The 12,140-nt window shown below is 40.8% G+C and overlaps 1 protein-coding gene across 4 annotated transcripts in view; it reads left to right on the top strand.

Annotated features, from left to right (window-relative positions):
* Positions 1 to 12,140, top strand: part of STRN (striatin) — a 2,479,646-nt gene that overhangs the window by 2,305,828 nt on the left and 161,678 nt on the right. For all 4 annotated transcript variants that reach the window (XM_044058581.1, XM_044058573.1, XM_044058566.1 and 1 more), the window contains one exon: positions 3,399 to 3,539. In XM_044058581.1, coding sequence (XP_043914516.1) covers positions 3,399 to 3,539 — 141 coding nt within the window. The remainder of the gene's footprint in view (positions 1 to 3,398; positions 3,540 to 12,140) is intronic.

Here is a 12,140-nt window from a genome sequence, read left to right as displayed (position 1 = left end):
TATATATATATATATATATATATATATATATATATATATATATACACATATATTTTCATCTACACCTTTGCAGTGCCTGTTGTTTGACGTATTTAGTTGAGGCGAGTGATTGCTGTCATTTTGGGCACTGATGCCTTCCTTGTTATAATTATTTAAGGATGTGACAAATGCAGTTACATGCGTTCAGGAAAAAGTCATTTTAATTTGCATAGGATGAATGTGCTTAACTATACTGAAGAATTATTTGTAGTGTTTCATTCCATAAATTCACATTCATCATCGACTCGCTTTTTGACTTTCTGTGGTATGTTCCAGTAATGCACATTTATTTGGTTACAGGGTTTAAGCAGGGTAAGTTAATTCTGTCCATAGAACAAAGGTCGTTTAGGGTTGCTGGAGTTGAAGGAATATTTTAGAGCTGTGTAGTTAAGGTTAATGTACATAACACAAGCATAAAGTTGAAAATCTAAGTAGCATGGAGTCATGAAATTGAGGGGTGGGTCGAGTTTGAGAAGTAAGGAGAGAGGATTTTCAGTGCATTTCCTTAAGTAGAATACAAACAATACATAATACTGTAGTCATAAAGTAGCAGAAAGCATTCTAAGAATTAAGCCAACACAGGAGCGAAAAAAGGAAATGTTACCAATAGGGATGACTTCAAGTAGGCATATAGAAAGAAGGCAAGAGGGAGTTGGAGTTAGCATAGGAACCAAGGCTTTGAGAACAAATAAGTAGAGAGAGAAGGGGTTAATGGAATAGGAATAAGGGTAAGCAGAATTTGGGACTTCAGGTTAGTGACTGTTATCTACCAGGGGTTAATAACAGGTTATAGCCAAAGAGATAGGATTGTTAAATGAATGCCCCACTCTGATATTGTGTTTAGTTTAGAGTCTAGAACAGAAGTTGGTAAAAATGAATGACTTAGTAGGGCATTTAAAATATTGCATGGTAACTATAAGAATCGGAGCAAGTTAGAAAAAAATGGGAAGAGGATAGGAGAGAGAGTATACAAAGGAGCAGTTGGAGGACGTGTGTGTTCCAAGCAGATACAGAGTCCAGAAAGTTTACAGTTTTTGCTTGGAATTGTATGTGTAAGTGTTTTTATACTCCAAGCAGACTTGAGAGAAATTTTCCTTTAGTATATAGTAAGTACTGGATGTGTAATGGGAAAAAGATGTAAATGGGAATATGTTTTTTGGAAATGTTAGAAGATGGCAGATTTTAAAATTTCCTTAGAACATTCTTTGTTAGAAATGTTGGTGGAGCAAATGGTTATAACTAAGGTGATATTCTCTTGAGCTGGTGTATAGGGTATGAATTGCCCAGATGTAGTAATGCCTTAAGTTTATTGCTATTGACTGCAAGAAAAAAAGTACTTGAAAATAGAAATCAAAATATGAACAAAGCAGTAACTGAAGTACTGAATATTGTAAAGGAGTTTAAAAAACTGGAACTGCACATTACATAGGAACTTTACATGCAGCGTAATGTTTAATAAGAGGAGTGAAACGTATATGAAGACAGGAATTGAGCAATTTATTTTATGTTGAAGAGAATGAAGATTATTTTCATGTGATGTCCATTATTTTAATTGACCCCCCAACAGTGGCTTTGCGAAGGATAGATCTGTCTACTGAATATGGTGAACTTCTTTGAAAGGATTAGAAATTAGCTATGAGGTACATGACCTATCCAAGGCCTTCATCACCGTTCTCCATGCTGACATAAAGTCTGTAAGTGTTAAAAAGTTATCCATGTGATAAGATGACTAGTCAGCTAGCAGAAAGATAGAACCCACACATTACAAGTTGCACGAGCCTCTTCAGAATTTATAAAAATGACCAGCAGTGTGTCTCAGGACTCAGTGCCAGGACCTTTCCTTTCTGACCTTTACTTATAAGATCCCCTTGCAAAGAGCACAAAACGTTTGCAGATGACTACAAATTGATGAATGTTAAGTCACCCTCTGACACCCTAGCCGTCCCACATGAACTCTCCCTGGTCAACTCTTGTGCTAGAAATGGGCTCATACTACATGCTTAAAAGTGTAATGTTGCCACTTTTGGCAGACAGCTGTTCCCCTCATCATACTGTGTAGGGAGCGCACTACTACATAATGAAAATATAGTCTGGGACATAGGAACTTCAGTGTGATCTGTTTTGACCATTTTGTGAGACTATCAGGAAATCCTTTTATCAGAGATAATTGCAGAAGGAATATCTTCTTGATCTAAAGAGGTAATCAATCCCTTATACTCAGCATTAATCAGACCCATTATTGAGTACTTTGCCCCCATTGGAGTGTATCTCACTAAATGTATCAAACAATAAAAAAAACTTGGTTTCTAACAAATAAGATCACAGCCTTGAAGCCCTGAACTATTAGAGTGTGGCTGGAATCCATAACCCTTTCTTCAGTGCATTTTAGGCTTTTGAGGGGCTATCTTGTGTACTGCACCATAAGAGATTCTGTCGTCTTGGACCTCAACAAGTCCATTTTCTTTGCCGATGCTAGTACCAAGGACCTAATTTTCAAGGGATAAATAAACATGGTGGCGGGCCAGATTTATAACTCAGCATCTCAAACCTCTACAGTAGACTCCTCATTATATGGTAAGTGATGTGACTGACTGTCTTCCTTTAACCTGGATGACTGAATGGGTGTTCACAAATTTACTAGCGTGTACCCTGTAGAAAAAGGAGGTGTAGTATAAGGAGACGGGATATTGCAGGGTGTAATTGGGCATAAAACTAAATGGCTTTGGAATATCTATGATCCTTAAATGCTACCAGAACTTTTGTTCACACAATAATATCTGGCTTATTTCATACTGCAGAGTTTGTAAACCTACTCATTTTTTCTTTCATCTTGTGAATTATAAAAATTTATGTATTTTTAAATGGCTGTTTTAAGAAAAATGTTTATGTAATGTCTGTATTAATAGCTTCACATCCCACAAATGAATGTATAGTATTTATTTTTCCACAGGGTGCATTGTCACTGTGACTTCGCCAAGTGTTCATGTTTTCTTAAGACTTTTAGTTGTCATTTAGAAGTCAGCATGCAGTTGGATGAAAGTGTCGTTAGGTCTACAGTATGTTGACCAGCCTAGATGGGGTGCAAGGAGGTAAAAAAAATGTTCAGAGAACCACTTCAGATGTGAAAGGTTTACATAATGTCCATGTCTGCAAGAGTTTGCATTACCAAAAAAAAATTTTAAAATTGTTGAAGCAAGGACAGCATATTAGAGTGAGCACGTCATATGCCAGCATATCTAAGACTTCAGCAAAAGTGATGAAAAAATGGGTAGAGCACTATATTAGTGCTTACTGTGTTTTGGTAGAGCCTGTATTTCAGAGTAACAGCTGTGTTTACACTGTCTTTTTTTCTGTTATAGAACTAGGAATCCCATCTTCACTAGACCTGGTAAGCAGTGATCCAGCTCATATAGTGGCATCATTTAACACTGGTAATACTGCTATCTTCAATATGGAGACAAGGCAACGTGTGCTCATGATGGAGCCTTGCTTGGATATAGGTAAATAGACTTCGAAAGGTGTTTGCTTTGGCAGTGTTTATTACTGTGGCCACGACTCTGTTATTTTCTTATTTTTTGGTGAAGTATTCACTGCTAGGCCCACTTCAGCAGGGCTTTCATAGTCACTATAGACAAGATGCTGACTTGAGGCTGATTTTGAAATGCTAGGATGTTAATCAGTGAAGTATGATGGGTCAGTGTCCTGTGAAGTGTCCTTTTTATAGCAATGAAGATTTCCTGGCTTGTCTTGCAGAATTGCCATCTAGCGGTATATATGTGTTCATGTTGTGGAACTGGCCCTCAGAGAGGATCAGACATTCTGATGCATCTTTGTATGTGACATATAGGACTTATAATGCTGAGGAAGAAAAAAATCAGCAAAAAGTCCCTATTGTGAGCTGTTAAGTGTGCCACAATTCCTGTCTTTAGTGACTTGGATGATTATCCCTAGCCACCTGATTCATTCAACTTGGGAATAATTGTTGATACCCAGACATCCTTTTGATGGTGAGATCACTCATGAGCGAAGTAGAACAGGAAAGTGGACTTGTGATCAGTGCCAGGATTTATAGAAAAAGTGCTTGTTAGCATCAGTACTTTGAATGCTTGATTAAAAATGATGTAGTTAATGTACAGAAATCGACATTTGTGTAAGTCTTGATGTAGATCAGCAACTCAGAATGCTTATAGAATGTAAACATTTTTTCAGGTGCAGATTATGCTACCTCTGCCACTGATGATGAAGAGTAAATTAGTAACCTGGAAGCCAGACAATTGGGAATGGAGTGTGCTTGAGTGGCTGATGGTTAATTTGCTTATGTCAGGTTGTGGAAGAAGGATCATTTGTGGGTGATTTCTGTTGAAGACCAGGAAACAATTCAATAAGAATGTGGAGCTTCAGATTACATTACAGAACTACTGACTTTCTGCATTTCATGTACAGGGATTTGAATGCACATGCTCACAGATGCATTCTTAATGCAGTATGACAGAGTTTACCAGATCCACTCAGCACATGGGCCTGCTTATACCTGGAAACCTAGAGATTTCCTTTAACCGATAGGGAAACCCAGTGATGGGACTTGCCACACTAGCACATCCTGCTAGCATGAGATCTGAAGAATGATTTGACTTGGGGATCAGATTACAGGGACCTCTGATTTCAGTGGCAAACTTGCAGAAAATAAAAGGAAATGAGAGATTTAAGAATACAAAAATATTGTTTGGCATCACAGTAGCCTTGTGCCAAGGACATATTTGTAGTTTAACATGCAAAATAATCAGTCATCATATCAGAGGCTCCACTGTTGAGTTTAAAAAAGTTTCTAAGATGCATATTTATTTTTGTAGGAGTTGGTTATGACATTTGTAAATTGACAGTGGTTAAAGTAAGATGTTTGCAAAGTAAAGGACCCACAGGTTTCTGAGCCATTTTGTTAACATTTTGAACGCTTTACTGACCATTACTGAACATTTTATGTACATTTTGTTTTTTTTCTCTTGGTAGTGAACATATACAGTAGACTCCCTCTTATCCTGTCCCGCTGGATAAACGAATGGCTGGTTAATCACAAGAAGCATGCAAAATAGCATTTATACGTTATAAATCAGCTAGAATAACATAATTAGTGTTAGTATGTATTTTTCTAAATATGAAGTGTAAAACTCAAATGTCTGTCATTATTTAACCTAGAGGAGGCAGAAGTGCTATTCTCTGTTGTCTTTTGCTACGTCTATGGCAGAAATTTGATGTTAGGTTAAAGAGAGGCTGGATAAGAGGGAGTCTACTGTACATGCACAAGTAATAGCTAACAAGAGTTTGCTTGAGAGCCCATATGCCTTAACATTAACAGATTTACAAGTATCATAGTTCTGATTTAGTGCAAAATCTTTTACTGGAAATGCCGTCTGTAATTCTGGATGCAATTAAATTACAGAGTGTTTGTATTAGTTTCTTTAAGGGAAAAAAAGAAGCTTTTAAACAAAACCAAACAAAAAAAAAAAAAAACAGTAACACTCTGAAATTTTAGATCCAGTATTGTCTATTTTCATCCACGCAAACATATGGATAGTCGAATCTGACAGGTTCTGACTGACGCCAATCTCTAACGGATCCAGAGCTCTGAAGCCTGTCCTACCCATAATTCTCTTGGCTGTGCATTAGATGCATAGATCTCATTTGCCATGCGAACAGTACAGACATGCGCAAGAGCTCTCTCCAGCTGTAGGTCATAGTTATTTCTTTATGCAACTCCTGTCCTACCGTCAGAGTTTTTTCTCTCACTCTTTTTATTTTTAGTGTTATCTGAAAACTTATCTAAGCTATCTAAAGCTATCTTAGGTTGGTGTAACTGGCTTAAAAGTTAAGGCCTTGGGCTTCCTCTTAATTACTATGTTTTCTTAACCTGCCTTTATAATCATTAAAAAAAAAAAAAAAAAAAAAAAAAAAACTTGTTTAATTTCTTTGTAATGATTTTCAGGATGTCAGAACAGGCTGGCTTTAAAAAGTACTCAAAGTGTAGGCACAACTTTCCACAGCAAGATCCACACTCCATATATGTATATTGTCTCGCTGCCGTGTGCACCTTGATGTAGAGTGCCAGTTGTATGCATCTTTTACTGCTTGTCCCTCCAAACTAGAACGGACAACCTGCTTTTAGAGGGCTGCCTTCTGGCAAAGACAAGGTCTACCCCTCCTCCTCCTAAGCGAGATGGGCCTTAATTCTAAGGTTCCAGGAAAAAAGACAGATAAGAAAAGGATAACGGCGAAAAAGAAAGGAGCAAGTCTCCGTCGAAAAATTCAACGAAAAGGTCTCTGGAGCCGACCACCTCACTCAGCCCAAACCCCAAGGTTCCCAGGAGGTAGGAACCTACACCATTTCAGACCCGATGCCCTCCACCCTGCAGCAGCTACTCACCGGGACTGGTGAGTGCCAGACTTCAATCACCAGTTTTACAAGAAAGGAGATATTCATGGCTATCTTCCATAGTGTCATCCACTTGATCTTCTAGAAGCCTCACAAAACTCGACATTGATAGGATGATGACGTTTTTGAGAAAACAGATGCAGCTTGGGGTTATCCTAGTACCATCCCCTGGGAAGGTACCAAGTGCTGGACAGCATACCTCTCCCTTGCAGAAATCCATGCTGACTCATTCTTCAAGTTGGATATTACTGGAACCAACTTGAACCAGAGTACCACTGTTGGTGCAGGAGCTGCTTATGTCTTCACCAACCGTATTTCTCTCACAACTCTAATACTTTTGGATTGAGATGAGACTTGGAGCCAAAGCTTTGTTGCAGAGTACCAGGAGAGGGAATAGACACTGAGATTCTTGGAGCAGTCTCGCCCTATTGGAGCTTCAGCCCTGCACAGCTTGTATCTGGGGTCAGCTTTGGGACTGGGGTTTGTTGGTGCTGAGGTGTCCCTATCTTTGGAACAGAGGGAGCCATCCATTCCAGTGGCAGCATTGGCCTTAAAGGCTTTTGAAAGGACTTTGAAGCTACCTTGTCTTTGGTATTTGTCAATCAGTTTATTTCCACCCAAAACCCCATCTGCAGTATACGTCTTCTTCTCTTCATCCTATTAGACAGGGAGAGTTGGTACCAAGGGCTACTGAAGAAAGTTGCTTTGTTAGCTCCCTATCTGATTCTGACCCTTGTACTGCTCCCCTAGAAGGTACTCCAAGAAAGCAGATGTGCAAGCAGAACCCAGACTCTTCTCCAGAGTCTTTCATCAAAGAATACTGACTTGGAGGAAAGAGAAGGTTCCCCTCGCTCCTTCTCTGAAGATGTTATCTTCAGTGACAATCTCGAATTAATGAAATGGAGAGGAGTTTAGATGTCTCCTGATGCTTCCCAGTTGAATCAATATTCTTGAAGGCCTTTAGTTCCAGCCTTGCATTTTCCTTGGTGGTACCATCCATTGACCCTCTTATTGATCTTATGACTCAACAGGCATGGAAGGACCCTGATGTGTGATGGAGCCCATCTCTAAGAAAGCAGACAGGATATTATCAGCACCAACAGATTGGAAGTAAGGGTCCACCAGTAGATGTTGTGGTGGTGGTGGCAGCCACCAAGAAGTAGCTATCAGAAGAAAGATCATCTTTTTATCCTGCTAATAAGGAGTCTAGGGTGATGGACAGCTTTGGGAAACAGTTCTATGCATCATCGACTTTCATCCTTGGATCAGTGAACTTATTTAGCTTATGTAAGGTTCCAGAGAGGCATGACTAAAGAGATCACCAAGCAGGGGGTGCTGCCGGCAGATATTCAAAAAAATACAATGACTCCCAGCTTTCCACCCTCGTGTCCTCCTCTAATGTGACCAAGCGCCTGCTTTCGAAAGCAGCTGATGGTATGGCCAGAGCAGTAGATGCCTGCATTACCACGTGCTGAAATGCCTGTATGTGACTATATGACCTTGCAGAAGACTTTTAGTTCTTTGTAATTGCCCCTTATGATGGTTCTACCTTGTTTGGACCAAAAGTCAAGGATCCACCCATCAGGAGTTGACAAAATGGCAACTCTCTCTGTAGTGGGAGTATGCTTCTGCACCCCACAAAAAAATTCTCTAGGAACCAGAGAGTGGTGAAGATGATGTGGTTCTGCAAATTGGACTACTTTCCATGACTCCCAAGGTAATAGACCCCCCCATGGCAAATGGGGAGGCAGTTTTAATGGAAAACAGCCAAGAGGCATAAGCAGACTGCGTAATCAAGGCTTTTGCTGTCCATTTTCTGAGAAAGCCTTTCAGCGCTCCTGAATGTTGCCTGAATGCTGTACTTTGCAGTCAGTTGGGAGGATGTCTGTCTTTGTACCCTCAAAACTGGCACGCAGTAACAGATTTGTGGGTGCTAAAAACACTGTCCAAAGGCTGTTCAATTATTTTTTTCCTCCCACCACAGAAAAAAAAGGTCCCCGATGTTTCACTCATTTGGTGGGACTTAGCAGCCATATAAATTTCAAACCTGCCAGAAGCAGAGTAGTCCGACTGTTCCCTGTGACCAGTTAGAATCTGGAGTCTATTCTAGGTTCTTAATACTAAAGAAAACTTGGGACCTAAGACTTATTTTGGATCTCAGTCAACTAAACCAGTTTGTAAGACATTCAAAATTCCAGATGGTCACAATTCAGTCCATTTTGGGGAACCTACTTTCACATCAAAATAGTGAAGCGCTCCAAGAGATTTCTGCACTTCTAGCTGGGAGCCTGCCATTCCAATTTAGAGCACTGCCATTTGGTTTTGCCACAAACTCCAGGGTGTTTACCAAGATCATGGTAGTAGTAGCTGGAAACTTTTGCATACCGGGCATGCAAGTATTCCCATATCTTGACAACTGGCTCCTCACTGCCTCCACCAAGCGTCTCCTCCTGACATACTAGCATCAAGTCCCCAGCTGCTTCTGAATTTAGGAATCTCATAAACCTTGTAAAATGTCAAATGACTCCAACTCAGAGTATAGAATTCATAGGATGCCACCTTAAACACCAAATTTCAAATAGTCAGCCTCTCCCATTCCAGGGTCCATTCACTTCATCTAACAACTTTTGAAGTCCCACACCATACACCATCACCAGCAAGGTTAATCGTACATCTGTTGGGTCTCATGGTATGTACGATTTTAATGATTCCGTTTGCAAGATATTTCATTAGAGTGCTGTAGTACATTTCAGCAGTACAGTGGTCTCAATACACTCATCCACTGCTTTCAAAAATTTGAATTGCACAGGTTTGCAAAAAACACATCACTTGGTGGATAACATCCCCATCTGTGACCAAGGGCTATTCCTTTCGAGATGGATTTGCTAATTGCAGCAGTGACCATGGACGCATCCCTTCTTGGATTGGGGTGGCATTTTGAAGGAAATGTGGTCCAAGATACATGGTCAGCAACAGAGGCCAATCTCCACATCAGTGTCTTGGAGCGGAGTGTGATCCTTTTAGTGTTTCAGGACCTACTGCCAAAGGGTGTGATTTCCAGACAGACAAACATGATTGTTGTATGGTACATCAACAAATGGGGGACCCTGATCATATCCTGCATGTTGGGAAGCCATGAGGGTTTGGCAATAGGCAGTGTCTTCTCAACTTTTTCTAATACCAATGCACACCCCAAAGTCCTTTGGTGTACTTGCAGACAAATTGAGCAGGACAGTGCTGATACCTCATGAGTGATCCCTCAGTTCTACAGTGACACAAGCAATTTTCAGTGGCTGGGGCCAAACTTGCTGTGATCTCTCTTCTTCCTATCTAAACCGCAAATGCTGCAGGTATTTTGCCCTGATCCCTCCATAGGGGCAGTCATTAAGGGTGGGGTGCTGTTGTCCACAGTTGGCCTTGTGGGCTTGTATGCTTCCCCCTCTACCCCAAATGAACAAATTCATACAGAAAGCAAGACAGTGCAAGGCCAGAGTGATCTTCATTGGCCCCTTTGGGCCTCGACAGACATGGTTTATGGCCTCTCAAAATCTCAAATCTCAAAAGCCTTTCTCAAAGGTAACTTTCTGCTGAGACCTCCTATTAGAGACCCAGCACCACCTTGGGACAATCACCCCTTTAACCCAGACTCCTTTTGAACCTGCTTCCGCAGCAGACCTAAAATTTCTTGTATGGAAAACTATTATTGTATGGTCACAGTAACATCAGCCAGATGGATCTCTGAACTACAAGCCCTCTCCTCAAAGCCACCTTATCTGTTTTTTTTTTTTGTTTGTTTTTTTTGTTTTTGTTTTTTAACAAAGGTAGGGCTGCTCTTAGAACTGGCCCTTTTCAAGAGAAATCTTGATGAGTGGATGAGAAATAGAATGTTCACCCTGAGGATCACTCCAGTGGCTCTACTTGATAGAGGCACCGGGAACTAACGGTGCCCTGATGCCAGGACGCTTCTGTGGGCTAGGCTTGTAAAGGCTGCAGGGCCATTGGCCTAGTATACACCTATGAACTAATGCATCCTTTATTTGTTTCTAAGGTGGCACCTGAGACCATTTTAAACCAATCAGTACATCTCCTTGTCTTCTTTCCAAGGTACTTAATTAAGGTAGAATTATCTACTACATTTGTTAAATGTTCTTAGGCAATTCAGATTCTATTTACCCAGAACAAAAGTCTTCAGAAAGGACAATCTGTTATTAATATCCTTAGCTAAATCAAAGTTGGGAAAGGCAGTTTCTAAAGTAACTGTATCCAGATGGCTGAGTGCATTTTCTTTGAATATCGTAAGAAAATTTAACTTTACCAGATAAACCAAAAGCACATTCAACAAGAGCTGATGTTCTTCGTGTTTCACTGTTGCAGTCATCCACATTTGGGTTATCTGCTTGCAGGTAGCCCTCAGTCGGCCTGATTATCAAAGTCTTAGGTTCTGCGTCAGTTGCTGTCTCATCTTCCATGACATCAGGTAGTCAGGGGTATAAAGCTTGCAGCCGATGCCATTACATCAGTCTTTCTTGCCGTGCGGTGCCCGAAGCAGAAGCAGTTCGCAAGTGCCGGTTGGCCGACTCCTGAAATTTTCGTTTTCAAGTTTCAGATCCGAAGTCTTCAACTAAGCTATGTACCCCGTTGAGGAACCTTTTTCTTGCTGTAAAACCGATGTCAGTAAAAGTTAAGTTGTATTTCTTGTGGAAAGCAAATACCTCATAAAGATTTTCATTTGTACTGCATTCTTTGCTTAGGCCCAGACCAAGAAGTACCTCTGTCGGTTTTGTTCCTTATTCAAATCTCGTACTATTTGCCATCGGTTCATTTTCGCATCTAAATATTTTGGTATGCTGTTCAGTTATCCAGAAATGGCTTTGGTAAGCCACCCAACTACCAACATTCTGAAAAACACAAAGCTAAAAAGAGAGACAGACCACATAGGTCCAAAGCTGCCGATGACACTTCTACTAAGCTAGTCGCCAGTTCGCTGGTACTCAGGCACTTTCGCAGCCCCTGATACCTGCTACTTCAGATTCGCAGGCCTCTACTGAGACCCATTCGAAGGCCAGTATGCCGCGAGATGCTTCTTCGACTGTGCAACCTGTGGATGTCTCTACCTTGGATGGGTCCGGAACCGCTGTGCAGGCACCGGCTTCTGAGGGTATATTCAGTCCTAGTGACTTGCATATTAAACCAACGCCATCTTCTTCTGCTTCAAGGCCTAAAACTCAATACAATGCCCAGAAGACAGACGCCCAGACCGCATGGTCAGGCCCCTGTACCTAAAAAACAAATGATAAGAATGGCTGAAGACCTTATTATTCTAATCAGGGGAAGCCACCTTTCTCCCTCTAAGAGACCTAGGACTGATTTTCCTTCTGATCAGGATCCTGAAATTTCCATGTTTTTTTTTTTGATGACCAGGATTTGCCATTATCTACCTACGAGGATTCTGATGCAGAAGACTCCATTCCCTCTGCTTCCCCTCCAGAGGAGTTCTCTTTTGGTGAAACCTTGCATACTCTTAGGGAACATTTCCGTTGGGAAAGCCAGAATTATTCTGACTCCAAAAAGAGGCTTAGGGAATTCTTACTCCTGCCTCAACACAGGCCTTTAGCTATCCCTCCTGTACTGGACATTGTAGATGATGCCTTCTCTGAATCTAGCCTGGCCCGAC

Source organism: Protopterus annectens, chromosome 1.part2 (assembly GCF_019279795.1).
Source record: "Protopterus annectens isolate FY-2018-M chromosome 1.part2, PAN1.0, whole genome shotgun sequence".
NCBI lineage: Eukaryota > Metazoa > Chordata > Ceratodontiformes > Protopteridae > Protopterus > Protopterus annectens.
This window is presented reverse-complemented; position numbering and strand designations above follow the sequence as displayed.